General features: G+C 35.1%; 1 protein-coding gene across 6 annotated transcripts in view; it reads left to right on the forward strand.

Annotated features, from left to right (window-relative positions):
• Positions 1–26,835, forward strand: part of Kcnt2 (potassium sodium-activated channel subfamily T member 2) — a 381,807-nt gene that overhangs the window by 154,993 nt on the left and 199,979 nt on the right. For all 6 annotated transcript variants that reach the window (XM_029477039.2, XM_029477031.2, XM_029477035.2 and 3 more), the window contains 2 exons: positions 23,251–23,431; positions 24,892–25,056. In XM_029477039.2, coding sequence (XP_029332899.1) covers positions 23,251–23,431; positions 24,892–25,056 — 346 coding nt within the window. The remainder of the gene's footprint in view (positions 1–23,250; positions 23,432–24,891; positions 25,057–26,835) is intronic.

Consider the following 26,835-nt stretch of genomic DNA (forward strand, 5'->3'; position numbering starts at 1 on the left):
GATTAAGGATAAGATCCCTCCCAGCTAAGCTTATTGTCTAAGTGTTTGAAGTTAAATAAAATATAGTTTTATATTTATGACCTAGTTTTTGCTTTTATTTGGCTATAAGAAGATATGATTGTGTGTCAAATTGACATGAAATGACATAAGCATTTGATCTGGATCCTGAGTTATAGTCACCATGTTTTGGTCCAGTATTCCTCACTATGAAGTTTTGTAATGGTAAAATATATATATCCTGTGATGTTGAAGGTATGTGATCTGCTTCTTGATTTTGCTTTTATAAGGAATTACAATTCACGTGATAGGATGAATTTCAGAAGAGATTTTGAACTTTGAACTTTTAACTTTGTTGATACTGTTATTGACTATGGGACTTCTGAAATTAAAATAAATATAATTTTCATTACACTGTGGCTAGGTATGGTGCTCATAGACTTATGCGTTTGAACAAGCCAATGAGGGCCAGGGAGTGGAATGTGGTGGCTTAAGTATGTTTGGCCCAGAGAGTATCACTATTAGGAGGTATGGCCTTGTTGGTGGTAATGTGTCACTTTGGGAATAGAATTTGAGACTGTTCTCCTGCCTGCCTGGAAGACAGTTTCCTCCTGCCTTCCTTTTAATGAAGATATAGAACTTTTGGCTTCTCCAGTACCATATCTGCCTGCATGGTGCCAGACTTCCTCCCATGATGAAAATAGATTGAACCTCTGAAATATGTAAACCAGGCCCAGCTGGAAGATGTCCTTTATGAGAGTTGCCATTGTCATGGTGTCTCTTCACTGCAGTGGAAACCCTAAGACAAATGGCATTCTGTGTCTGGGATGTTTTCATTTAATAACTTATGTGTTCATGCAGTATATTGTTGGTTCATTGCTGACAGGTCCAGTGAGAGGAGAGAGGTACCAGCCTTGAGGGGATGAGCGGGATGGCTAGTGTTGACCACCCAAAAGAAACACACCAATCTGGGAGTCTTATTGAAGCAGGAACTCAACTTTATGGCATCAGCCTCTTGCTTATAAGTTCAGAACATAGGAAGGGGGGATTTTGGTGGGGTAAGATGATGTAGGAGGTGGAGAAGTATGACGGAGGGTATGGAAAGACTGACAGGGCCAATGGTAAAGCTCTACATCAGCAACGGTGGGGCAGAGGTAGGGTCAAACAGGTCTTTCTGAGTCACCTGAAACAGAAGTGACTGAGACAGGTCTCAAAACTCGAGTCAGGCTTAGGATCTCCTACTAGGCTGGAGAAACTCCAGCCAGGCTCAGGTTTGTCCTCAAGGCCCAAAACAGAGCCAAAATGGGATCCAAGAGTATATCTCTATTTAAACTTTGGTTTTAAAATATATCTTTAAGTAGTTTACAAACTAGTGGGTTTCTGTAAGTCTTTTGAATACATTACCAATTCATCCACTTTTCTTTCTTCTTTTTATCTTCCTTCCCAATACTTGATTAAACCTTTAACTTCCAGTATTACCTGTGTTCTTTTATATCACACATGTTCCACTTCTCCATCTATAATCTAACATAATTTATAAGATAGGTACTTTGCCACATATATAATATAATATAATATAATATAATATAATATAATATAATATAATATAATATATAATATAATAATATAATATAAATAACATGTGTGTGTATTATATAGGTCTGTATATAAATTATATATACATATATTTATATCATATATCATATATCATATATCATATATCATATATCATATATCATATATCATATATCATATATCATATATCATATATCATATATCATATATCATATATCATATATCATATATCATATATCATATATCATATATCATATATCATATATCATATATCATATATCATATATCATATATTATATAATATTATATTGTACAGTTTCCACTCCCACCAGTAATGGAGGAATCCCTTCTGCATCCTCACGAGCATGTGTTGTTATTTGAGATTTGAACTTATTCTTTATGATTGGTATAAGGCAAAAACACCAGGGTTGTTTTGATTTGCATTTCCCTGATGACCAATGGTACTGAATACTTATTTGAGTTCTTCTTGGCCATTTGAGAATTCTCTGTTTAGCTCTATATCCTAGTTTTAATTGGCTTATTTTGTTTGTTGGAATCTAAGTTGTTGAGTTCTTTATATATTTTGGATGTTAGCTCTCTGTCAGATGTAGGGTTAGTGAAGACCTTTTCCCAATTTGTTAGCTGTCATTTTGTCCTATTGACAGTATACTTTGCCTTACAGAGGCTTTGCAGTTTCATTAGGTCCTATTTATTAATTCTTGATCTTAGAGCCTTATCCATTGGTGTTCTGTTCAGGAAACTGTCTCCTCTACCAAGGTGTTCAATGCTATTTTCCCCTTTCAATTCTATTAGATTTAGTATATCTGGTTTTATGTTAAAGTTCTTTATCCTCTTGAAATTGAATTTTAACTTCAGAGTGATAAATATAGGTCTACTTACATTCTTCTAATCGAGACATCCAGGTAGATTAGCACCATTTGTTGAAAATGCTTTCATTTTTCCATTGTATATTTTTAAATTCTTTGTCAAAAATTAAGTGTCCATAGGTGTGTGGGTTTATTTTTGGGATCTTTTTTATATTCCATTTATCAACCAGCCTATATATTAAGGATATATATATATATATATATATATATATATATGTGTGTGTGTGTGTGTGTGTGTGTATACATATATATATCCTTATATATAATACATACACACACACACACACACACACACACACACACACACACGTGTGTGTGTATACCCTTAATTTACTCTTCTCCCAGCCTCTCATTTTTACACATCTATATTATCATTGAAATTTCACAAACTGTTGGTGGAATTGAAAACAACAATAACTTGACATGAAATCCAGCTGGAGGTTCCCCAAAAAGCTAGAAATAATACTTCCATATGATTAAGTTATATTTCCCTTAGGACTTTTTAGTATTACAGACAAGTGCTGTATATGGCTCCTTGATTTATATCTCTTTAATTATGTGTTTAACTTGAACTCTGTGTGTGTGTGTGTGTGTGTGTGTGTGTGTGTCTGTATGCAATGAATCTAGAACCAGAGATGGAACACTCTGGGTGTATACATTAAGACAGATGAGGTATCAAAATGTTGGTAAAATTCAAGTAGAGAGGGAGAATGCTGGAAATCAACCAGCTTTGACACAGGCACGTATTTGCTTTTTACAACACAAGAAATACAAACCTAAGCATAGAGATTCAATATATATCTGATTGGAAACTTCTTATCATCTAAGATGAATGAAGTAGGCAATTTTACATAGCTGTTATTTTCAAAATAAAACACAAATGTTCCTGCACTGAATTAGTACCAAGCCCGCTGCTGTAGAAATCCAGATTCTCATACCATTCATAAAAATTTTTTAAAGAGTTATGTTTAATAGTGTAATGAAGCATGCCATATCTTATAAGTTTTAACATCAACTTTTTTTAATTTTTGAGATTATGATTATGTCTTCCATCATTCTTTTTCTTCAGTCCCACTTTTCTCATAAAACATTGTTCTTTTATTTTCTTTTACAACTGTATGGTTTCTTATTTGTGAATTGCTTTATATATACCAATCTCTAAGTTTATTAATACAACCTAGTAAGTATGTTCAGTGTTATTTGTGTATATATGATTTCAGGGTTGACCATTGGAGAACAAATTGCAGAATTCCCTGAATTGAGATTAATATTCTGAGGTTTTCTGCATTTCATTGTTCTTTGTGCAGGACTGAGAAACAAATGTGCTTTCCCCCTTCCATTTAATTATTTTCAGAGCCTAGTAGTGTTTTCTGTCTGTTGTTTTATAACATTTAATGTATATTCTGGGAAAAAAAAGGTATTAAAAAAGTTAAAGGACTATACTGATCGCGTGTGAAGTCATACGTCTTGGAGGAGAACTTATAACCACCAATGTCCAAAACCAGCACAATCCCTACCTATGTTCTAAATATTTATCCCAATTCCCACAGACAATTGTAGTCCTCACTCCCCTTCAAGGGAACTTATATTTCCAATAGTCAAAGGCCTCACTGAATACCACAATCAGTGAAGATGCATAATTGTGAAATCATATCTATATCTACTATACAAATCCCAAGGCTCAGAAATTGTTGCTGAATAGGCCATTGGATCAGGCTCAAAGATTGTCCTCTAGTAATATCAAAGCAAAATACATAAAGTCTCACCAATATGCCTGCCTACGCATGAGTTCAACAGTGGACTGAGGGAATATTCATTTTTCAACCTATACAAAGAACTGTTGATAACTAAGGATTGTTGATAATGGAAGAGATAGATTTTCCATACATACTCACTCTATATGGAATATATACATGCTTTATATATGGCATATATGTAAGCATATGCGTTTATATTCAGTGTGTATATAACAATAATTAATGAATAAAACATACATGAATCTGAAAGAGAGCCAGGAGGGTTTTATGGGAAGGTTTGTGGGAAGGAAATAAGTGAGCAATGATGTAATTATATTCTCAAAATATAAAAATGTAATTTAAAAAAATCAATGAAAGTATTGAAAAGAATTTTACTCACATGGTCCAATAGAAATGGGTCCCAGGATATCTGACCATGGCCAGTCTTCATTTCCACACATATGAAGCAGTTCTTTCAAGGAAAATGTGTTAAGCTGTGAACTAGGAAGTTGAGGAGGTTATATTTATAATTCTGAAATATATATCTGTGGAAGAATAATTTACATATCTACATAACATTTCTTTCACTATCATTTTCCATCAAGGCATTTGGTGTGCCTTGGGAAAAAGCTACTGTTGCTATCCTCATCTCATTGTCCAGTTTTCTCGGTTGTCTCAATTGAGTTCAGTTATCTCTGGCTTTCAACACTGAATAGGCTGATCGATCACTTCAGCTATCCAAAAGCATTGCTTTGTCTCTCTCAAATGATATATTATCCCAATATCACTCAGTATTCCTAGTTCATTAGAGAACTGAAAACATTTACTATTTAATACATTTATTCTTTGCCTTCTTTCCATTGACTGTCTGATTGCTCCCTGAGCATCTCCTGTAGGAAGTCTCTGTCTCATGTTGCTGTTCCATCTAGGGCTTTCCTCATCCATTGTGTCTTGCTTAGTTGGTCTAGTCTCTTTGTGTATATCCTTCTAAAATATTTCCTTAGAACAATAAAAATAATCTTGTGAATTTAATATATGTTTGCTTCATAATACTTCTCTGGCTGTCCTGGAGCTCACTCTGTAGACCAGGCTGGCCTCAAACTCAGAAATCCACCTGCCTCTGCCTCCCAAATGCTGGGATTAAAGGCATGCACCACCACACCTGGCTTTTTTTTTTCCTTCCTAATACTTTCAATACTTACTCTTGCATATTCGAAACCTTATCAGTCGGCTTTCTGCAGGCTGGCCTACTTACTGGCCTCCGCTCGCCTTGCATGTTTTCTCCTTTCAATGTGCAAGCTCCCTCTGCTTTCTCTATCTTACTTTATGAAATCCCATGTTTCCAGATTTATGGGCTTAAACAAAATGCTTTTATTCTCTTTCATGAATGATCTTAACTTAATTTTGGTTAAACTTTTGGCCTCAGCTCTTATGCCAAATCTTCAAAGAAATCTTTTTTGGCATTTCAGTGAAAGGTTCAAAAAATGGTTCTGCCATATATCATCTTTCTGTTGTTTCCAAATATTTGTCTCCATCAGACATTTATGTCTTTATTGAGGACACACTGGAAATGTCTCTGGTTTTGTATACTATGTGCAGTATAAAATACTGTAAGTTACAAAAATGATGGAGAGAAAATAAACCAGTGGTTTTCATTTTAACTCCAGCGGCAAACAAAATAAGTAATACTAACCAACCATCTGTGAGCTTTTGTTCATGCTCTACTGGATGGATATTAAGATGAACTACAGTTTCCGAAATATGCGTTGGAATGTTCATGGTTGTACTTGAAATGGGTAAATATTGGCAAGTTGTAGGAAGATAGATTTTTATTGAGCCACTTACTCTTGCATATCATAAAGAGAACTCATTGTGGCCACGCTTTTCACTTAGGAAAATAGCAAACCTTGGATATATTTTTAGAACTTTTTTATTCAAACATGTTCTAGCCCTCAGACTCATTTTTAATCCACCATAACCTTGGATTTCGTGCAGCCTTTCTACACAATGTTACCTTTTTAGGCCCATAGCACCACACCTCGTATATTCATTTTATTTCAGCAGTGAATCCTAGTTAATTAGTAGTTAAATAGCTATTACTCATTCAGGTCACTGGATTATAAAGTCCCTCTTGGTACAGGGTAGGGTTTGGAACCCTTTGCCCTTACATAAGTGTTTTGCAATGACTGGCTTTCTCTCTTCAATGACAACATGTTAAATTATAAATGTTCTGAGAATGTTTTCATTTTCTTACTGACTTAAAATAGGCGCAATTAGTAAAAAAAAAAGTTTATATTTCTACAACATATGAGTAAAGAGGCTTCTCACCAAATCTGTGACTATTTCTAATCTAAGACACTCCTTTGTAAACATTGAAGTTAGATAGACAAACTCAGGTTTATCAACTGGCTGCTCTGAATCTTTCAAAATATTCAAAGTTGTGTCACAGTAGGGCATTGACATTTCCTAAGAACTGGAAAGAGTATTTTAAAGATAGTGCCTGAAAAACAGAATTTTGAGCCTAAAAAAACCTTCTTTTAAGAAATAAAAAAGTAATAGCATATTGGTCATATGGATTTAATTTGAAGAACACTTTCTCTTTGGTTTGTAAATTTTAATTCTCATGTGAGATTTTAATTGATAATTTAAAATATTAAATGAATTTTTAAAACTAATTAAAATAATTAAAACAACTGTTGGGATTAAATGACTAAGATATGGGAAAGCTCTTTCAACCTTTCCAAAATTAATGTCACAGGAGTAGTATTCACGAAGTCAGCCTTGGCATAAATCACAAATTTTCAGTAAATTGCTTCAGTTTGGGGAGTGTTGTTTTCCTTCTGAAATTTCTCTTTGAGCAAATAATATTGATCAGGAAAATAACTAGGTGGCCATATCTATATGTGATTATGTATTTGACCTTAAGTTCAAAATATAAAGCTCAAAAGACCCAGTTGGTTCTACTTAAGCTTTATCATTACAGTTGGATACTCTTGTAGACTAAATACATATCTGTGAGCAATAGCACATTATATAGATGTAAAATCACCATTCATCACTTAAAAAGTAGAGCTTTAAAAAATTATTTAAGCAGGAAGAATGGAAGCAAACACCATTTTTTTCTATCAGTTTCTTGTTGATACTAGAATGTTGCATTTGAACTTCAGTTTAAATGAATGATTGCATTGAAATAAGTTATTTATCTGATGCTGTTTACCATACTTTATGATGTACAGAAGCAGATTATGTCTACATTCCCTGTATTTTTCATGTCTGAATTTGGATCAATGTCCTTATTTGATTTCTGGAAAGTGTTGACCAGAGTCTATTTGTCCTGCAATGTGCTAATACATGGCAAGATGTTCATGTGGGCACATGGCAAATAAGAAACAGATGGTGGTTTAAATTACCTAGTATTAAAAAAATACCTAGTACTTATTATGGCCCTTTTAATATTCCATCTGTGTAAGGATGCTTAAGTTTTACTGATAATCTTTTGATGGCTAAAGAAGAAGCACATTTATAAATCAAATTTCTATGACAACAAGAAATTGTGTGTGTGTGTGTGTGTGTGTGTGTGTGTGTGTGTGTTGTGTTTGCACACGCTAGTATGGATGTCAGAGAGGATGTGTAGATTGTGGTATTCCAACATGAAGGCCCTAGAATTGAACTTGAGTTGTCAGTCCTGGTTCTTCAAAGAGTAAACAATTTTGCTAGCCCTATTACTTTATTTTTGTTCTCTCTTTTTTTTTAATTTTTTATTTAAAACTTCTTTTTCATACAAATTTGTAGATTTTTTTCCCATAACTCCAAGTCAATTCTTTCCACCTCTAACTACCCAACTTTATTCTCTCTCTCTCAAAACAAAGTAAAATGAGACAAAACAAAATCCAAGAAAACAAAAATTGGGACCAGCATACAGAAAAACTATTGCAAAATAAATGCCAAAACAAAACAAAAATCCCATAGTAAAGCCAAAGACTTTGTTTTCCATTGGACAACTAATTTTGGGTATGGGTCTTGTCCTGGAGTATTATTGATATAACCAATGCCACTCAATTAAAAACAACTGTTTTTTCCTCTTTTCAGAGGATATTGGTTGCAAATTACTTCTTCACCTGTGAGGAGTTTCCATATCTCCTTCCATCTCCTTCCTCCTCTCAGAGTTGGGATGCAGACTGACCTGAGTTCCTTTGTTTTCTGTCACAGCCTCTGTATGTTCTTATGTGCACTGTGTCTGTTGTGTCTGTTTCCTTCGTGTCATCTTCCACTGATAGTTCTTACAGTCCTTCTGTCTTTTCTTCCTCATAGAACCCTGGATCCTGAAGGAAGGGAGTTGATGACAGCATCCTGTAAAGGATTGAATCCTCTATAGTCTTTCATTGTCTGCATGTTGTCTAGTGTGGGTCTCTGTGTTAATTCAAGCATAAACTTTTCGTATGAGGTTTGAGCCAGGCTGCCAACATCTCAGCCAAATGTGCTTACTTATGATCCATGGTAGAGAATGGTTCTGTGTGTCTGCAGGTGTCAGAAAGGAATGAGATCCAGCTAGAAAGAGAGCCTGAAAGGAAAACTGGTTATTATTTTGTTTTTAACAACTGTAAATACAACGTTGTTTTTAAACATATAATGACAAATAACAGCATACAAGCTAGTGTTTTGGAAGGCTCTTGGATGTTCACTTTATTTTTAAGAACTGAATCCAGTGTGTAAGAACTAATTAATGCAGGAAATGAAAAAAAAACAAAACAGTTCTGGAGAGTCAAGGGCTCACGACTTAGAAAATGCTTTAGGATTGAATTTATTAGCTTCTCTGAATCTGTTATTTCCTCTGGGCAGAGCTGTAGCTTCACTTGGATGATTTGTTGAACAGTCTTAAAAGTGATTTTCAGCCCAAGACCAATAGTCCAGTATAAATATAGACATGGCTTTGGGCGGTAGTAACCACTCTGGGCATCAGCTGACCTTTATTACTGGGTTCAAACTGCACAAGAAGGACTCCAGGCTCTCAGTACAGGCTCCTCATTTGTGCTTTCAGCACTCAGACTAATAAAAATTCTTTATGGCTGTACATAAAGTTATTTATACCGCGCCCGTTCTTTCTGATTTACAAAGAGCCTCATTTTTTACTTGGTTGAAGACTTTGTTTTTAGCTTTCTTGTACTGTATTGACAAACCGTGAAGTTTAATTTTTTTTTAAAATTAACTTTTATTTCTATTTTATATGTGTGAGTGTTCTGTCTGCATATATATATATATATATATATATATATATATATATATATATATAAGCATTGTGTGCATACAGTACCTCTGGAAGTGAGAAGATAGCTTTGGATTCCTCCACAGTTTGAAATGATGACATAGAACCATGGATATTTGTGTGTCTATAATTAGGATGGAACTCTGGTCAAACTCTAGGAGGTTTTAGGTAGAGTTAAACTGATGTAAAGGATAGAGAGATGATATATAAATTGTGACATTTTAATATGCATCTTTCACTCCTTTCAAACAATAAAATAGATGTACAACCATGCACACAAGGCCTTAGAGTTTTACCATGTAAATCTTTCTTTTTTGGTATAAATTATATTTATCATTTATTTTGTGTGTATATTTACAGGAATATCAGGGCTTAAGCTTACTAGAGTTAACGTCCTGTGAATTTCAAAGCTCAAACTCAGGCCACTGAACTGTTGTCAAGGGTCTTAGCCTGCCGAGCTACCTCACTGGCTTAAATTCTATGTAAGAAATGATTAATCGAGATATATTGTATACTGGACATTAACTAAGGTATACAGTGTACAAGTAAACACTGGAGTAAGTGATTATAAAATATGTACAAAGCACAACTGTGGACCTTGATTGTCAGTTTAGTTCACAAAACCTTAATCATTTGGGTTAGTCTTGGATAGAATTCAGTGGATATGGTTAATTAGAAAAAGAAAGAAGAGATCCAGTGAATTCCACACACATTATCTCTTTAAAATGAAATTAAAAGTCTCTTGATAAATTCTATCTTATATCGTATTGTCAAATGTCTTTGAATATATATGGAACCCTGAATATTTGGATTGCCTATGGTCAGCTTGGCTTTTGCATTGTAATAGGAAACAACAGACCAAGCAATTCTTCCAAAGAGGTCACTACTTTGATGTGGAAATACTTCCCTAGAATAGTGATGAATAATTTCCCCTTGCTGATTTACCAGGAATTCATTGTCAGTTTCTGTAAACCATGTCAGTGAAACATCTAAAGTTCAACTATGATTAAACTTGTCAATAGTTAACGAATATGGGTCTGTGTTGAAAATTGCCCAACTCTGTTCGCAGGTAGAAACTTGCCTGTTCATTCTTTTTGTTGCTCTCCCTGTCCCTGTCCCTGTCCCTGTCCCTGTCCCTGTCCCTGTCCCTGTCCCTGTCCCTGTCCCTGTCCCTGTCCCTCTCCCTGTCCCTCTCCCTCTCCCTCTCCCTCTCCTTTTCCCTCTCCCTCTCCCTCTTCTTTTCCCTCTCCCTCTCCCCCTCTCTCTCTTTCTCATCTATCTACTACTTATTTTTCTAGACTTTTATTGCATTTTGACCCACCACATCATTACTAAGGCATATGACTAATACTCGTTGCTGCATCACTAGGCTTCCCTACTGTTTGCACCTCTATGCCTTTTTCTGTAAACTCTGACTTTGTTCTCTATGGTAAATTTTTCTCTTATAAAATTGATAGCAAAGGCTGTGATTCACTTGTTTTTTGTTTTGTTTTGTTTTTGTTTTTCTGTTTTATTTGTTTTAGCAAAGGCTGTGAATCACTTGGGTTTTATGTTTGTTTGTTTGTTTTGGTTTTGTTTTGCCATTATATTTTTTTTATTTTTAATATTTTTATTACATATTTTCCTCAATTACATTTCCAATGCTATCCCCCATAGCGCCCCCCACTTCCCTACCCACCCATTCCCATTATTTTGGCCCTGGCATTCCCCTATATTGGGGCATATAAAGTTTGCAAGTCCAATGGGCCTCTCTTTCCATTGATGGCTGACTAGGCCATCTTTCGATACATATGCAGCTAGAGACAAGAGCTCCAGGGTTCTGGTTAGTACATCATGTTGTTCCAACAATAGGGTTGCAGATCCCTTTAGCTCCTTGGGTACTTTCTCTAGCTTCTCCATTGGGAGCCCTGTGATACATCCAATAGCTGACTGTGAACATCCACTCCTGTGTTTGCTAGGCCCCGGCATAGTCTCACAAGAGACAGCTATATTTGGGTCCTTTCAGCAAAATCTTGCTAGTGTATGCAATGGTGTCAGCGTTTAGAAGCTACTTATGGGATGGATCCCTGGATACGGCAGTCTCTAAATGGTCCATCCTTTCATCACAGCTACGAACTTTGTCTCTGTAACTCCTTCCCTGGGTGTTTTGTTCCCAATTCTAAGAAGGTGCACAGTGTCCACACTTTGGTCTTCATTCTTCTTAAGTTTCATGCGTTTAGCAAATTGTATCTTATATCTTGGGTATCCTAAGTTTTGGGCTAATATCCACTTATCAGTGAATACATATTGTGTGAGTTCTTTTGTGATTGTGTTACTTCACTCAAGATGATGCCCTCCAGGTCCATCCATTTGGCTAGGAATTTCATAAATTCATTCTTTTTAATAGCTGAGTAGTACTCCATTGTGTAAATGTACCATAATTTCTGTATCCATTCCTCTGTTGAGGGACATCTGGGTTCTTTCCAGCTTCTGGCTATTATAAATAGGGCTGCTATGAACATAGTGGAGCATGTGTCCTTTTTACCGGTTGGGACATCTTCTGGATATATGCCCAGGAGAGGTATTGCTGGATCCTCCGGTAGTACTATGTCCAATTTTCTGAGGAACTGCCAGACTGATTTCCAGAGTGGTTGTACAAGCTTGCAATCCCACCAACAATGGAGGAGTGTTCCTCTTTCTCCACATCCTCGCCAGCATCTGCTGTCACCTGAATTTTTGATCTTAGCCATTCTGACTGGTGTGAGGTGGAATCTCAGGGTTGTTTTGATTTGCATTTCCCTGATGATTAAGGATGTTGAACACTTTTTCAGGTGCTTCTCTGCCATTCGGTATTCCTCAGGTGAGAATTCTTTGTACAGTTCTGAGCCCCATTTTTTAATGGGGTTATTTTACTTTCTGGAGTCCACCTTCTTGAGTTCTTTATATATATTGGATATTAGTCCCTTATCTGATTTAGGATAGGTGAAGATCCTTTCCCAATCTGTTGGTGGTTTTTTTGTCTTATTGATGGTGTCTTTAGCCTTGCAGAAGCTTTGTAGTTTCATGAGGTCCCACTTGTCAATTCTCGATCTTACAGCACAAGCCATTACTGTTCTATTCAGGAATTTTTCCCCTGTGCCCATATCTTCAAGGCTTTTCCCCACTTTCTCCTCTATAAGTTTCAGTGTCTCTGGTTTTATGTGAAGTTCCCTGATCCACTTAGACTTGACCTTAGTACAAGGAGATAGGAATGGATCGATTCGCATTCTTCTACATGTTAACAACCAGTTGTGCCAGCACCATTTGTTGAAAATGCTGTCTTTCTTCCACTGGATGTTTTTAGCTCCCTTGTCAAAGATCAAGTGACCATAGGTGTGTGGGTTCATTTCTGGGTCTTCAATTCTATTCCATTGGTCTATTTGTCTGTCACTATACCAGTACCATGCAGTTTTTATCACAAATGCTCTGTAGTAGAGCTTTAGGTCCGGCATGGTGATTCCACCAGAGGTTCTTTTATCCTTGAGAAGAGTTTTTGCTATCCTAGGTTTTTTGTTATTCCAGATGAATTTGCAGATTGCACTTTCTAATTCGTTGAAGAATTGATTTGGAATTTTGATGGGGATTGCATTGAATCTGTAGATTGCTTTTGGCAAGATAGCCATTTTTACAATGTTGATCCTGCCAATCCATGTGCATGGGAGATCTTTCCATCTTCTGAGATCTTCTATAATTTCTTTCTTCAGAGACTTGAAGTTTTTATTATACAGATCTTTCACTTCCTTAGTTAGAGTCACGCCAAGATATGTTATATTATTTGTGACTATTGAGAAGGGCGTTGTTTCCCTAATTTCTTTCTCGGCCTGTTTATTCTTTCTGTAGAGAAAGGCCATTGATTTGTTTGAGTTAATTTTATATCCAGCTACTTCACCGAAGCTGTTTATCAGGCTTAGGAGTTCTCTGGTGGAATTTTTAGGGTCACTTATATATACTATCATATCATCTGCAAAAAGTGATATTTTGACTTCATCTTTTCCAATTTGTATCCCTTTGATCTCCTTTTGTTGTCGAATTGCTCTGGCTAGGACTTCAAGTACAATGTTGAATAGGTATGGAGAAAGTGGACAGCCTTGTCTAGTCCCTGATTTTAGAGGGATTGCTTCAAGCTTCTCACCATTTACTTTGATGTTGGCTACTGGTTTGCTGTAGATTGCTTTTATCATGTTTAGGTATGGGCCTTGAATTCCTGATCTTTCCAAGACTTTTATCATGAATGGGTGTTGGATCTTGTCAAATGCTTTTTCCGCATCTAACGAGATGACCATGTGGTTTTTGTCTTTGAGTTTGTTTATATACTGGATTACGTTGATGGATTTCCATATATTGAACCATCCCTGCATCCCTGGGATGAAACCTACTTGGTCAGGATGGATGATTGTTTTGATGTGTTCTTGGATTCGGTTAGCAAGAACTTTATTGAGGATTTTTGCATCAATATTCATAAGGGATATTGGTCTGAAGTTTTCTATCTTTGTTGGGCCTTTTTGTGGTTTAGGTATCAGAGTAATTGTGGCTTCATAGAATGAGTTGGGTAGAGTACCTTCTGTTTCTATTTTGTGGAATAGTTTGTGAAGAACTGGGATTAGATCTTCTTTGAAGGTCTGATAGAACTCTGCACTAAACCCATCTGGTCCTGGGCTTTTTTTAGTTGGGAGACTATTAATGACTGCTTCTATTTCTTTGGGGGATATAGGGCTGTTTAGATCATTAACCTGATCTTGATTCAACTTTGGTACCTGGTATCTGTTTAGGAACTTCTCCATTTCATTCAGGTTCTCCAGTTTTGTTGAGTATAGCCTTTGGTAGAAGGATCTGATGGTGTTTTGGATGTCTTCAGGATCTGTTGTTATGTCTCCTTTTTCATTTCTGATTTTGTTAATTAGGATGCTTTCCCTGTGCCATCTAGTGAGTCTGGCTAAGGGTTTATCTATCTTGTTGATTTTCTCAAAGAACCAGCTCCTTGATTGGTTGATTCTTTGAATAGTTTTTCTTGTTTCCACTTGGTTGATTTCACCCCTGAGTTTGATTATTTCCTGCTGTCTACTCCTCTTGGGTGAATTTGCTTCCTTTTGTTCTAGTGCTTTTAGGTGTGTTGTCAAGCTGCTAATGTGTGCTCTCTCTAGTTTCCTTTTGGAGGCACTCAGAGCTATGAGTTTTCCTCTTAGAAATGCTTTCATTGCGTCCCATAAGTTTGGGTATGTTGTGGCTTCATTTTCATTGAACTCTAAAAAGTCCTTAATAAATCAAGGAGTTTATCCAGGTTACCACAGAGCTAGATAACATCAATATACTTACCTAATGGAGCAAACTTTTATACAATTCCTCATGTTATGGTGATCCTCAACCATAAAATTATTTTTGTTTCCTCTTCATCACTGTAATTTTGCCACTTTTATGAATCATAATGTAAATATATGTGATTTCTGATGGTTTTAGGTGAACCCTGTGAAGGGTCATTTGACTCCCATAGGAGTTGAGGATTGCTGATTCATTTATTATTATCAAATGAATCATCAGCAAACTTACTTTTATGAACTAATAAAACACAATTTTGCAATATAGGTAACCTTTGTTTTCGGGTCTTTCTGTGTTTATGCGATGCATCTGCATGAGGCCACAGAACATCTCCCTTGTCATCTTTGTTTTCCACCTTGTTTGAAACACAGCCATCTCTTGTTCAGTGCTGCATAGAGCAGGAGAGTAGGCCCTTGAGCTTCGAGAAATTTTGCAGTCTATACCTCCAGTTTGCCAGAGGCATTTCCCAGGTAAACTGTAAATTAACACACTTATGCCATTGTATATGGTTCTTATGTGAGTTCCAGAATCTGAGCTCAGTTCATCAAGCTTTCAAAATGAGAGCCTTATCATTACTCTGATACTATTTCTTATTATGAAATACAAGCTAGATTTTATGGCACCCTCTAGATTCATGTTGTAGGAGTTACTTAATCTGGACCTGGGTACTGTATCCTACCTTTAACACTTTAGTTATTGAATAAAACATAGCCTTTATTTTTACAATAATCCTTGAACAACACAAGAGCTGGGAAGATATCTACCCTCTATTCTATTAGAATCTATTTTTCTATCTATAATCCTGAATTACTACTAATGTCTTACAATGTTTCATCTGGGCTCTTCAATTTGTCAGCGCTCTGTGCCAAGTTTTTATTGTTCACCTAACCAATGGCTGCTTCTCCTTCTTTCTCCTCCTCATCTTCTTCTTCTCGTCCTCTTGGTTCTATTCCCACCCCAAGCCCAGGAAACCTAAACCCTACCTATGTCTCTTCTGCCCAGCTATTGGCTTTTGGTATCCGTATTTACCAATCAAAAATGACTTGGGGTCAGACGCTAGGTCTTGGGACCCTCACTTAGCATTACAATATACAGCAAGATGAAACCTCAACAGTTTCATATAAATTATTTTTATTAAAATTTATCATAGTACACTCTGATTAAGAATGTTTTATTTTCAATATTCCACAAAACCACTGTAATGAATATAATTTAATGGATATTAAATAAATAAAACATTTAGTAGAAAAAATTGATATTCTGATATTTTTACATTTTAAGTTGTAAATTATTTTGAAAGTTTAAGCAGATAACAGAGGACAGTAAAAGTTTGGTTATAATTAGAAAAGTTGTAAGAGAAAAAGCTATCCAGTAGCATAGAAATATTAAGTTTGAATTATAGACACTGAAGTGGTAAGATGATTAAAAATATTCAATTTCAGATACTATTAATAAAAATGCTTTGTAAAATTCTTTAGCTCTCTTAAATTATGGACATAATTAAAGGTTTTAACCTGTACCTAACTGATTGAAAAGTTCTATCTTTTTATTTAAAAGCAAATAGAATATTTTTATTATGAATATATGATATTTGAGGACAGTTCTTTTATCAGTAAATTTGTTACTTAAAGCCTCACTGCATAGAGATACAAAATATGAAAATCATCAAATGTGATGAGAGAAAAGCATTGTTTCCTTTAATAATGGCAGCTCTGTATCTGTGAATGAAGAGATAGTTATCTATATTAAAGTATATTTTCATCATTTAATAGTTTCAAGTCCTTGTAAAGTATTTTGTAAGATTCAGAGTTGTAGGTAAAGTGATAATTCCATAAGCTCAGTATTAAATGTTTTGTACTCTATAAGGTGTTTCCGGTATTCTGTTTGTATTGGCCTTAATCACTGCTAATATATGATCTATTTAGCTATCTTGAAGGCACTATTTCTTGATGGCTTTCTCACAATTGGATGAATTATTTTTAAATATGAATAATCTACATTTGCAATTAGTTTGAAAGATTAGCAAATAAATAAACAAATTACAGTTGTTTCTGAAAACATTCTCTGTGTGGGCTGAATACAAAACATTTCCTTTTCCATAAAAGTATGCAAATACCATGTTACCAAGTCAACTCTTTCTAATGGGCATCAGAAAATGAGTATAGGAGAATTTTGTGCAATTAAAGTAGTTTAGTGTCTGACATTTTGTAATACTGATGTCTTGATATTTGCTTTGGTTTCTAAAGAACTTAGAACAAATAAATTTTCAAAGTAATTATTAAGATAAATGAATTTAAAAATGTTTTAAAAATATAGTATACATGTTCTTATTTCTACAAAATCTTTAAAACCTACCAAAAAGCCAAGGATGCACTACATACACACACCAACACATACACACACACACACACACACACACACACACAAACCAACACACACAGCAACATACACACACACACAGACACACACACCTGACAATGAGAGCAAAACTGGTAAGATTTGGGGGGAAAAAGGGACAGTGAAGTATAGATTATAGGTCATTGCGGTGATCCTTTTCTAACGTTGGTAGATATTTCATTTTCTGTAAAATGTAAAACAAACATTTTCCTGGCTATATTGGTTCATATAAGCTGGGGGGTGAGTCAATTCAGTATTGTAATATTTACTACCAAGGATATATAAGAGACTGAAGTTCTAGCATTTGGTTAGTAAATAGTTATTTCAATCATTCAAATATTTGTTGAATAAGTCAATGAACTATAAATTCTATTGGTATTTTGAACTATATGTGTCTCATAGCTTATTTACTTGCATACATTTTATTTATATGATTTAGTTATTAATTATTATATGATATAGATAATTTTAATTCAAATATATGTCATATACACACACTTCCATTTTTTTTAACAAGATCTTGTGCCTTGTGTGACTCAGCTTAGCTTCAAATTCAGTAAAGCTATAGGTGATTTGAAGTCCAGGTCTGTTGGCTCCACCTTTAAAGTGTTGAAATGACAACCATCTACTACCATGCCCAGTATCATTTACATAATTTTTAAATGAAATAGATGCAAAAAATAAAAATAGCCATTGGCTGAAGAACAAAGGCATGTTTCCTTGGTTATAATTCTTACATACCTCATATAAGGGTAATTAAATATTTGTAAAATTGATACATTTATAAAGTAGTTAATTTCTAAAACTGCATATATTTAATATGACTATTCAATGAGTTTGAGATATGTGTGCACCTGTGACACTCAAAGCATAACAAAGGCACTAAGCATGTTTACCAGTTCCACATTGTTTGTGGTGTGTGTGTGTGCATGCTTTTTAAAAATAATTTTATTGAATTCATTATTTGACAATTTCATATACATACTTTGCATTATAATTACTGTTCTCTTCTTCCTCACATCATTATTATCCTGAATATCTTCTTTCCACATTCACATGTTTTTATTTTGTTTTGTTTTGAGGCACACTGAGCTAAGCCTTGTTCTTCTGTATGATTATGGGTTCACAATTATCCACTGGAGACTGGCCTTCTGATAAGTGGGTATACAACCAAATACAATGTCTTTCCTGAACTCCATCAGTAGACACTAACTCAGCAAGGATGCACTGGACATCGTAGTTCCATATCTTTGTAACAAATGATAGAATATTAACACACCTAGTCCTGTGTAGGCCCATTGCAGACAGGCATACTCTTCCAACATTGTCATACAAAGACAAGATGGCTAGGCTTGGTGTTTCATGGTGTTAATCTAGGGCTCAATTCACGGCTTACAATACAGTAACCTAACTTCTCTATTTGTTGATCAAGGATTTCAGAAAACAGCTGATAAAGTTTCTTAAAGCCTAGTATACCACAAATCTGTGAAAAATTGTTAAACAGTCCAACTGGCCATTTTAAACCAGATGTCAAAATTATGTACAATCTACCTTTGAATAAAATGAGATTACCATGGGTGAGTTACATTTAAAAATGTGCAAACTGGCCAGGCAGTGGTAGTGCATGCCTTTAATCCCAGCACTCAGGAGGCGTAATCAGGTGGATTTCTGAGTTCAAGGCCAGCCTCGTCTACAGAGTTCCAGGACAGCCAGGGCTATACAGAGAAACCCTGTCTTGAAAAATAAAAACAATAAAAACCAACCAAACAAACAAACAAACAAACAAGGCTGGAAAGATGGCTCAGAGTTTAAGAGCACCAACTGCTCTTCCAGAGATCCTGAGTTCAATTCCCAGCAATCACATGGTGGCTCACAACCATCTGTAATGAGATCTGACACCCTCTTCTCGGTCTGAAGAAAGCAACAGTGTACTTACATATATAATAAATAAATCTTAAAAAAAAGAAAAAAAGAAACAAACAAAAAAAGTACAAACTGAATGCTAAGATGGACAGGGGTGATATTTTGTAATTTATCTTAGATAACAAATGTTTGCATTAGGAAATGAGTATTTGTCATCAAAGATCAATTTTAATGTGTAATTAATCTAATTAGAGCATTCTCCAAGAATACTTGCCCAGGTCCAGCCTCAGCTTGAAAAGCATTTCCGAGAAAAGGGTGTCTGGGAGTGCTGAACCAAATCACTCATTATATAAGGAACATCTATTATTAGCATCCACTTCTTCTCATTGGATGTATGAGATTATATTTGATAGCTTAATTACATTGGCAGTATTACCTATGGGCAACCAAGAAAACATACAAACAAACAAACAAACAAAAAACCTCTAATTGGTTTGGGAGCAGTTGTGACTCAAAGTTCCTAATCAAATCTTCTGAACCCATTAGCTCTTTATTGTCCTCGGAGGAGGACTTTGCTTACACACAGACACTGTAGTGGCTTTCCAAAAGTATACAGAGTTTTAACAGATTTCCCAAAGCATAATTTACACGTTGTTAAATTCACACATCTTAAGTATAAATTCAATCATATTTTATCATATTTACTTAGAACCTTATCCCACCACACTTGCAGGCAAGGCGAGCTGCTAAACTGCTTTCTGTCTCTTTTCTTGAGATTTTCATAAACACAATCCTGGGTGCTGTTTTCATTTGAGTTCTTTCACTCTGATTATTTCAGTTTATGCTGGTATCTTCTATCAGTCTTTGATTCCTTTTCTTGATTCATGGCATTCCTTTCTTTCTTCTCGTTCTCTCTGCACCCCTTACATTGTCCTCTCTTTAATTCCAGAATAGTACATTTAACTGTACTAGTCTATTTTTGCTATTGTACATATGCTTCTGAATGGGTAATTTCTAAGAGGCATGATTTTATTTCTCAGATCTCAGTGCTTGAGTGTTCAAGGCCAAGAGCCACAGATTCAATGTCTGATGAGTGTTCTCTGCATTTCTAACGTCCTATTCACAAATGTTGTGCTCATGACTTGACTTCTATAAAAGTCTCAGTGCTTAATGCTATTGCATTTGATATTCAACTTCCAACCTCAATATTTGAGAGGACACATTTAAGTCCATACTTTTTTCTGAATTAAAAACAGTTAAAAAATGAGCAAACACATTTTATTACAGCAGTAGTTCTAAATCATAATTTATTCTATCCACAATTAAGTTCAAAACCTGGTAATTGAAACATGATATCCTTTGACTTGAGGATAGTTTCCTCCACATCAAAAGTTCTAGAAACTGCTGAAGAGTTTGTTCTTAAGAACTTGGAAAGCCTCATCAGAAAGGCTTTTCTGGCAACAGTCCACACAGGAATCTTCGCAGTTTAGAGTCTGGGAGTGCTAGCTCTCCCAGGTGTTGCATGCTTGTTGCTGTTCATTGAGTTTTCTGATGAAGCCTCACCCTTAATTCTTTCTAGACATTATCCTCTTGGGGCCTTACTGTATTAAGGAACTTCTCCCTGAGCAGAAATATAGAAGACCTTCTTTTTTATTTAGATGAAGAAACTCTTCCAGAACTATATGCTCCGAACAGCTGCTCACTTTTTCCAAAGAGATCACTGCCAAAGATTATTTATTACCTGTTTCTTCTAGAGGAATCTTATCAAACACATTCTTATGTAGTCTTGCACTTGGACTCAATAAAGAAAATCAAGAGCTCTGTGTCACATTGAAGGAATCAGAGAGCTAAGGTTACTGTGGACATAACCCAGAAATTCTGTACATGCCTTGGGCTACTCACTTAAAACAACTATAAAATCCCAGGCCATGTTATTGTTGGCTTTGAGTAGTCATGATGTTTTCAACAATCTCTGGAGTGATTTCAGGATCTGTCTTCTATTGTGTGGATGAATAACATCTGGCTTCCTTTTTCCTACTACTCTCCCACCCTGGGACTTTTTCTAATGAGAACCATTTTTATTTTCACAATCTGACTAGGGTGATAATCTTCTAAGTTAGGTCACACTGCTTTCCTTTTGTCTATAAAATCTATCTTTAAACCATTTCTATGTTCTCTGACTTTAGCATACCTTCAGGAGATGCCATGAAACATCCAAAATATTTAGAGAATCTCCCTAAGTTTCTAATTTATCATTCTTAAATTCTGGCTTCGATAAAGTCATGGACTTAATGCTTTATAGTTATGATGCTGTCTTACAAATATTGCCTCCTTCTGCTTTCTAAAAAAAAAAAATCCATTTCTTTCTCCAACTTACTGACTTCTTCTCTAATCTTGTGCTACAATTCTATTTTCATGAACCCTGAAAGAATTGCCATCATCACAATTCAATGCAATAGTTCTTTTCTCCATGTTTCCAGCTTTTTAGCGTCTACAAATTTTCAATTCCTAAAACTGGTTCAACAAGTATACATGTTTATTAAGCCTAAACCCAGTTCTTAGTTTTGATGTCTGTGTTGGCTCATTTCTGTTCATATACATGAAAATGAATAATTTATATGTTACATGAACTTTCTTTTTAACAGATTCAAATGATAAGATGCCGCATATTAAGGTCTGGCCCTATTGGTCTGGTGAGGGCCTTCTCTCTAATCAAAGACAATGTCTTCTTGCTCTCTTATCACACTACAGAATGTAGAATGACTGAATAGATTGGTGTACTTATTATCTTCCTGTCATAAGAGTGGGTATCCTCATGTGTGAGACTACCACCCTCATGATTTTTTCATCCCATAAAGTTCCCATATTTTAATACTTTTATATGAATAAGAATCATCCTTGTGCAAATGATTGTGGTTGCATACCGGTTTTAGGGTTCCAAATTTATTGTAACCCTTCCATATGCACAACATATTTATCAATCATGAATTTCTACATTTTAATTTTACAATCAAGTAATGGTGCTGTGTCTATTTCTATTCTAGTAATTCTAATTCATGGACACCTTGTATCATTAAGAAATTATATATTGAATCCTTTTATGTACCAGGTGCTATCTGTATATGTATTATAATGTAGGCTTTTGTTTGAGGTATACTTGTGTATTAGATTGCAGCATGGCAAAAATGACAGAAATTTGTTGTATCACAGTTCTAAAGTCTAGGGCATCCAACATAAAGGTGCTTGAAGTTGTGTGAGTTCTTTTTATTCCATTGAAAAATGCTAGGAACAAAGTAAAATATTGTGAGGAATAAAGAAACATTATGTACAAAATATGTTTTCTACAGCAAAGATCTTCCCACAACAATGGCAATAATCCATTTAATGATGGGGTGGGGTGTCCTCAATACTTTTTTAAGCTTCACCCCTGCTAAGGGCTGTTACAATAGATAATGAATATTAACTAGTGTTTTGGCAGCAACAGTGTTCAACCTGTATTTGAATGTTGTTAACACATATTTTCTATAGTATTAATATATCTATGCATGCATATGCATTAATATACATTTCTTTTTTCTAAATTAAACAATAACTTTTTAAGACTTTTTTCTATTTTGACAGGTATTAATTAGACTTAGAAATGTATAGGTTTGTTTTGCCTTCACATGCACTAAGTATCTTTAAGAGGAGCTAGAGAAAGTATCCAAGGAGCTAAAGGGATCTGCAACCCTATAGGTGGAACAACAATATGAACTAACCAGTACCCACTGGAGCTCATGTCTCTAGCTGCATATATATCAGAAGATGGCCTAGATGGCCATCAGTGGAAAGAGAGGCCCATTGGTTGTGCAAACTTTATATGCCTCAGTACAGGGAAATGCCAGGGCCAAGAAGTGGGAGTGGGTGGGTAGGGGCGTGGGGGGGAGGGTATGGGGGACTTTTGTAAATGTAAATGAGGAAAATACCTAATAAAAAAAGAGTTATCTATTATAGCTAACATTTTTTGGCTATTAAAATAAAACCACATCTAAATTTATGTGGTTAAAATCAATATTGTTCTGGGTAAAATTATATATAAATAGACCAATTATAAAATATCTTTGTAAAATATTTTTTGGTTTTGAAAGAACAATATGAAAAATAATGTCTCCATTATTCTTAATTCTAATGAATATCTCCTTTTTGTTTTTTGTTTTTTAAGCATTTGTGGGATTCAGCATCTAGAACGAATTGGCAAGAAGCTCAATCTCTTTGACTCCCTTTATTTCTGCATTGTGACATTTTCTACTGTGGGCTTTGGGGATGTCACTCCTGAAACATGGTCCTCCAAGCTCTTTGTCGTTGCTATGATCTGCGTTGCCCTTGTAGTACTCCCTATACAGGTAAACAGAACCCTGATAACTTTTGTAGAGGTGTGCAAAGCCATGTAAAATTGAAACTTCTATATTAATAAAAAAGTACCTGATTATTTGTTTAACACTGATATTATAAGATATGCTATGAATAGTTTAAGGAAGTGCTAACACTATTACAGAAATATTTTCATAATTTTTTTAGACACCTTTTCCCTCATTGACACAAGTGATAGTTCATATTTTGATTTAATTATTCAGCTTTTTAAAAAAAATGTAGTTTACGTGATATTGCTAACCATTAAATAATTAATTTAAATTATTGGATGTTAGACTAAGGATTATGTTTGAAGAATAAATAAGAAACGAAAACCTATCGCATAAATTGCAGTGGGTTTACAATTAATTTCTTATGTTTATCAACTAAAGCATGCAGTGGACATGGCACATGCTCATTATCAAGGGTTTGGAGAGACGCACAGGTCAGAGATATAAACCATAACTAGTCTACAGTTCTTTTTTACAATGAGTCCTGGTTTCCCATGAGTGAACAAATCAAAAATACGGTATGATAAAGGCAACTTAAACCTGCATGCTAATTATACAACCTTAGCCAATTCACACTGTCATACCTAGCTCCCAGACACTCTAAAATACCACCCAGTTCACTCTAGTAGTCATCCTATATTGCTAGCATGGGACATTGTAAATGTTAATGCAGCTTCCTCCTCTTGCATTATATGGGCACAATGGGCTGAAGACTCAATGTCCTTGAATCTTACCAGGCAAAGTTTGTTTGCTTTATATTCCTAGTTGGGCTCCATCAAGCCCTTTCTGCAGGTTATTAAATGGCCAGGTTGAAAATTCAGCCTCGCTGAGCATGGTGACACATGCCTTTAATCCCAGCACTTGGGAGGCAGAGGCAGAGGAATTTCTGACTTCAAGGCCAGCCTGGTCTATAGAGCGAGTTCCAGGATAGCCAAGACTACACAGAGAAACCCTGTCTCAAAAAAAAAAAAAAGAAAGAAAGAAAGAAAGAAAAGAAAAGAAAAGAAAAGAAAAGAAAAGAAAAGAAAAGAAAAGAAAAGAAAAGAAAAGAAAAGAAAAGAAAATTCAGTCTCTTGGCCACTTAATTCCACAGCTACCTTTGCCATAGATTGCAAACTTCTTAAAGGGAGCAAAAGTGGTGGAACTGTTAAACTATATTTAATGAATGGCATATTACATCATACTTTCCTGGATACAAAGCAGATGGACTAGCCCCTTCATGGTCTGAGATGGTATAATAGTAAAATCATTCTAATATGTTTCTTTGGAGACCTGAAGCCCTGGGCCTCATTGAAATCCCCTGTTGGGTACTAGTGATAATTTGATACTCAACAGTTTTAAGGGTAAGAAATGCCGTGTACCTAATAACAGTTGGGGCACTGTATAGGGCTTTCACTTTCATATTTGATGCTTTTCATTCATGGGTGGAAAATTCATTGCAGTTTGAACAGCTGGCCTATTTGTGGATGGAGAGACAAAAGTCAGGAGGGAACTACAGTCGACACAGAGCTCAGACAGAGAAACATGTTGTCCTGTGTGTCAGCTCGTTGAAGATTGACTTACTCATGGATTTTCTAAATGAGTTCTATGCGCATCCAAGACTACAGGTACATTTGAATTATTTCATGCACAATACGGAGTCATTCTTAACCTCACATTAACCAGCACTGCAGTCTGCATACTGGCAAACTTTTATTTATGCACCCATATATAAAAAGGGTTAATGAAAGACTACAAATATAACTGGACACATAATAAAAGTGCTGAAGAAAGAAATAGCCAGAGGTTCCCTTCTGTACCTATGCCAAAAGACAGTTTTGACTTGTTATTGTTAGAAAGGAGGATATTTATTTGACTTAGAGGATTTTTTTTTTCCTCTCATGTAAGAGCATAAATGATAATTTCATGAAGCAGTGAGTTTTAATATAACAATGAAATCATCTGGAAAATTGTAGTTATAAATTTTGTTGATAGGAATGCAAGGGTAGGGAAATTGTTTTTGTAAGGTTTTAATTTTTATGTGTGTGTTTACATGTGTGTCTCTGTGCTATGTGTGGTTTTGGTGTGTGTGTGTGTGTGTGTGTGTGTGTGTGTGTGTGTGTGTGTGTGTGCATCTGTGGGTATGGGTGGCTGCAGAAGCCAGAAGACTCTGTCAGAACCCAGAGGGTTGATTCGCAGGCTGTTCTGAGCTGTTCAGTGTGGGTTCTGGGAACCAAATTCAAGTCCTGAGTTAGACCATCCAGTGCTTTTAATTGCCAAGCCATCCAGCACCCTGGACATTTCCTTCTTGCACATTTATGATTTGGAATGTGACCAACCACTACTCATATCCTTTTAAATGATAAAACATTAGAAAATAATGAAAAGAAACATAAATATGAATCCAAAACCGGCATGTGTGTGTTTGTACATAAAACCTATATATATTTCATTTATGTATTCATATTCATTTATGTGGTTAAGACAAAGTACATTTAGATAAATCTTTAATGTAGTTAGTACAGTTCAAAGAAGAAAGGATTTGTTTTGTATTTCCTAGATGAATTTGTGTGATTAAAACTCAAGACAGTGATAAATGGAAATATATTCCATAAGTAATATCAGAAATGCATATTTCTTGATTTAACAGTATTTAATCTTGTTTTATGCTCTTCATTTTTTTATACATTCTAATATTCTTTATAAATATTGTATAATATATTAAAAATGGAGAAGAAAAATGATCTCACAATGACTAACTCTGTTTAATATCAATATCAATATCTAAAGTTAGACATTTTGTTGTAGAAATATATTTTAGAGCAACCAAATAGGGAATAGTTACTAGAGAAATATAAATTCTTTGGTTTTTTGTTTTTGTTTTTGTTTTTTTGTTTTTTTTTTTTTTATTGGTTTTTTTTTTGAGACAGGGTTTCTCTGTATAGCCCTGGCTGTCCTGGAACTCACTTTGTAGACCAGGCTGGCCTTGAACTCAGAAATCCGCCTGCCTCTGCCTCCCGAGTGCTGGGATTAAAGGCGTGCCCAACCATGCCCGGCGAAATATAAATTCTTGTAGATTAAGTCATTTTATCATTTTGGATGCATTTGCCAGGTCACAAATTGTGATATACTTTGAAATATTTTGATGTAAAGCCATTTTTTTTTATCACCAATCATTTTCTTGAACACAAACTCCAAACTATACAAATGTTCATCAGAAGTTGCTATAAGGTACTGTTCATAACATACTATTAATTAAATGTCTATGATAAATTTCATTAAGAAAGTAGCACTTTAAAGTATCCATTGACTCTTGAATCTTCCTGTCTCCCATTCAGTGTGTATTTTACTAAATTTAAGGTGAAAACTGAACTGAAGGAGTGGGTGGAGTGTACTCCATGATGCCT

Source organism: Mus caroli, unplaced genomic scaffold (assembly GCF_978045245.1).
Source record: "Mus caroli unplaced genomic scaffold, Mus_caroli_1 scaffold_1, whole genome shotgun sequence".
In the NCBI taxonomy this organism is placed as follows: Eukaryota; Metazoa; Chordata; class Mammalia; order Rodentia; family Muridae; genus Mus; species Mus caroli.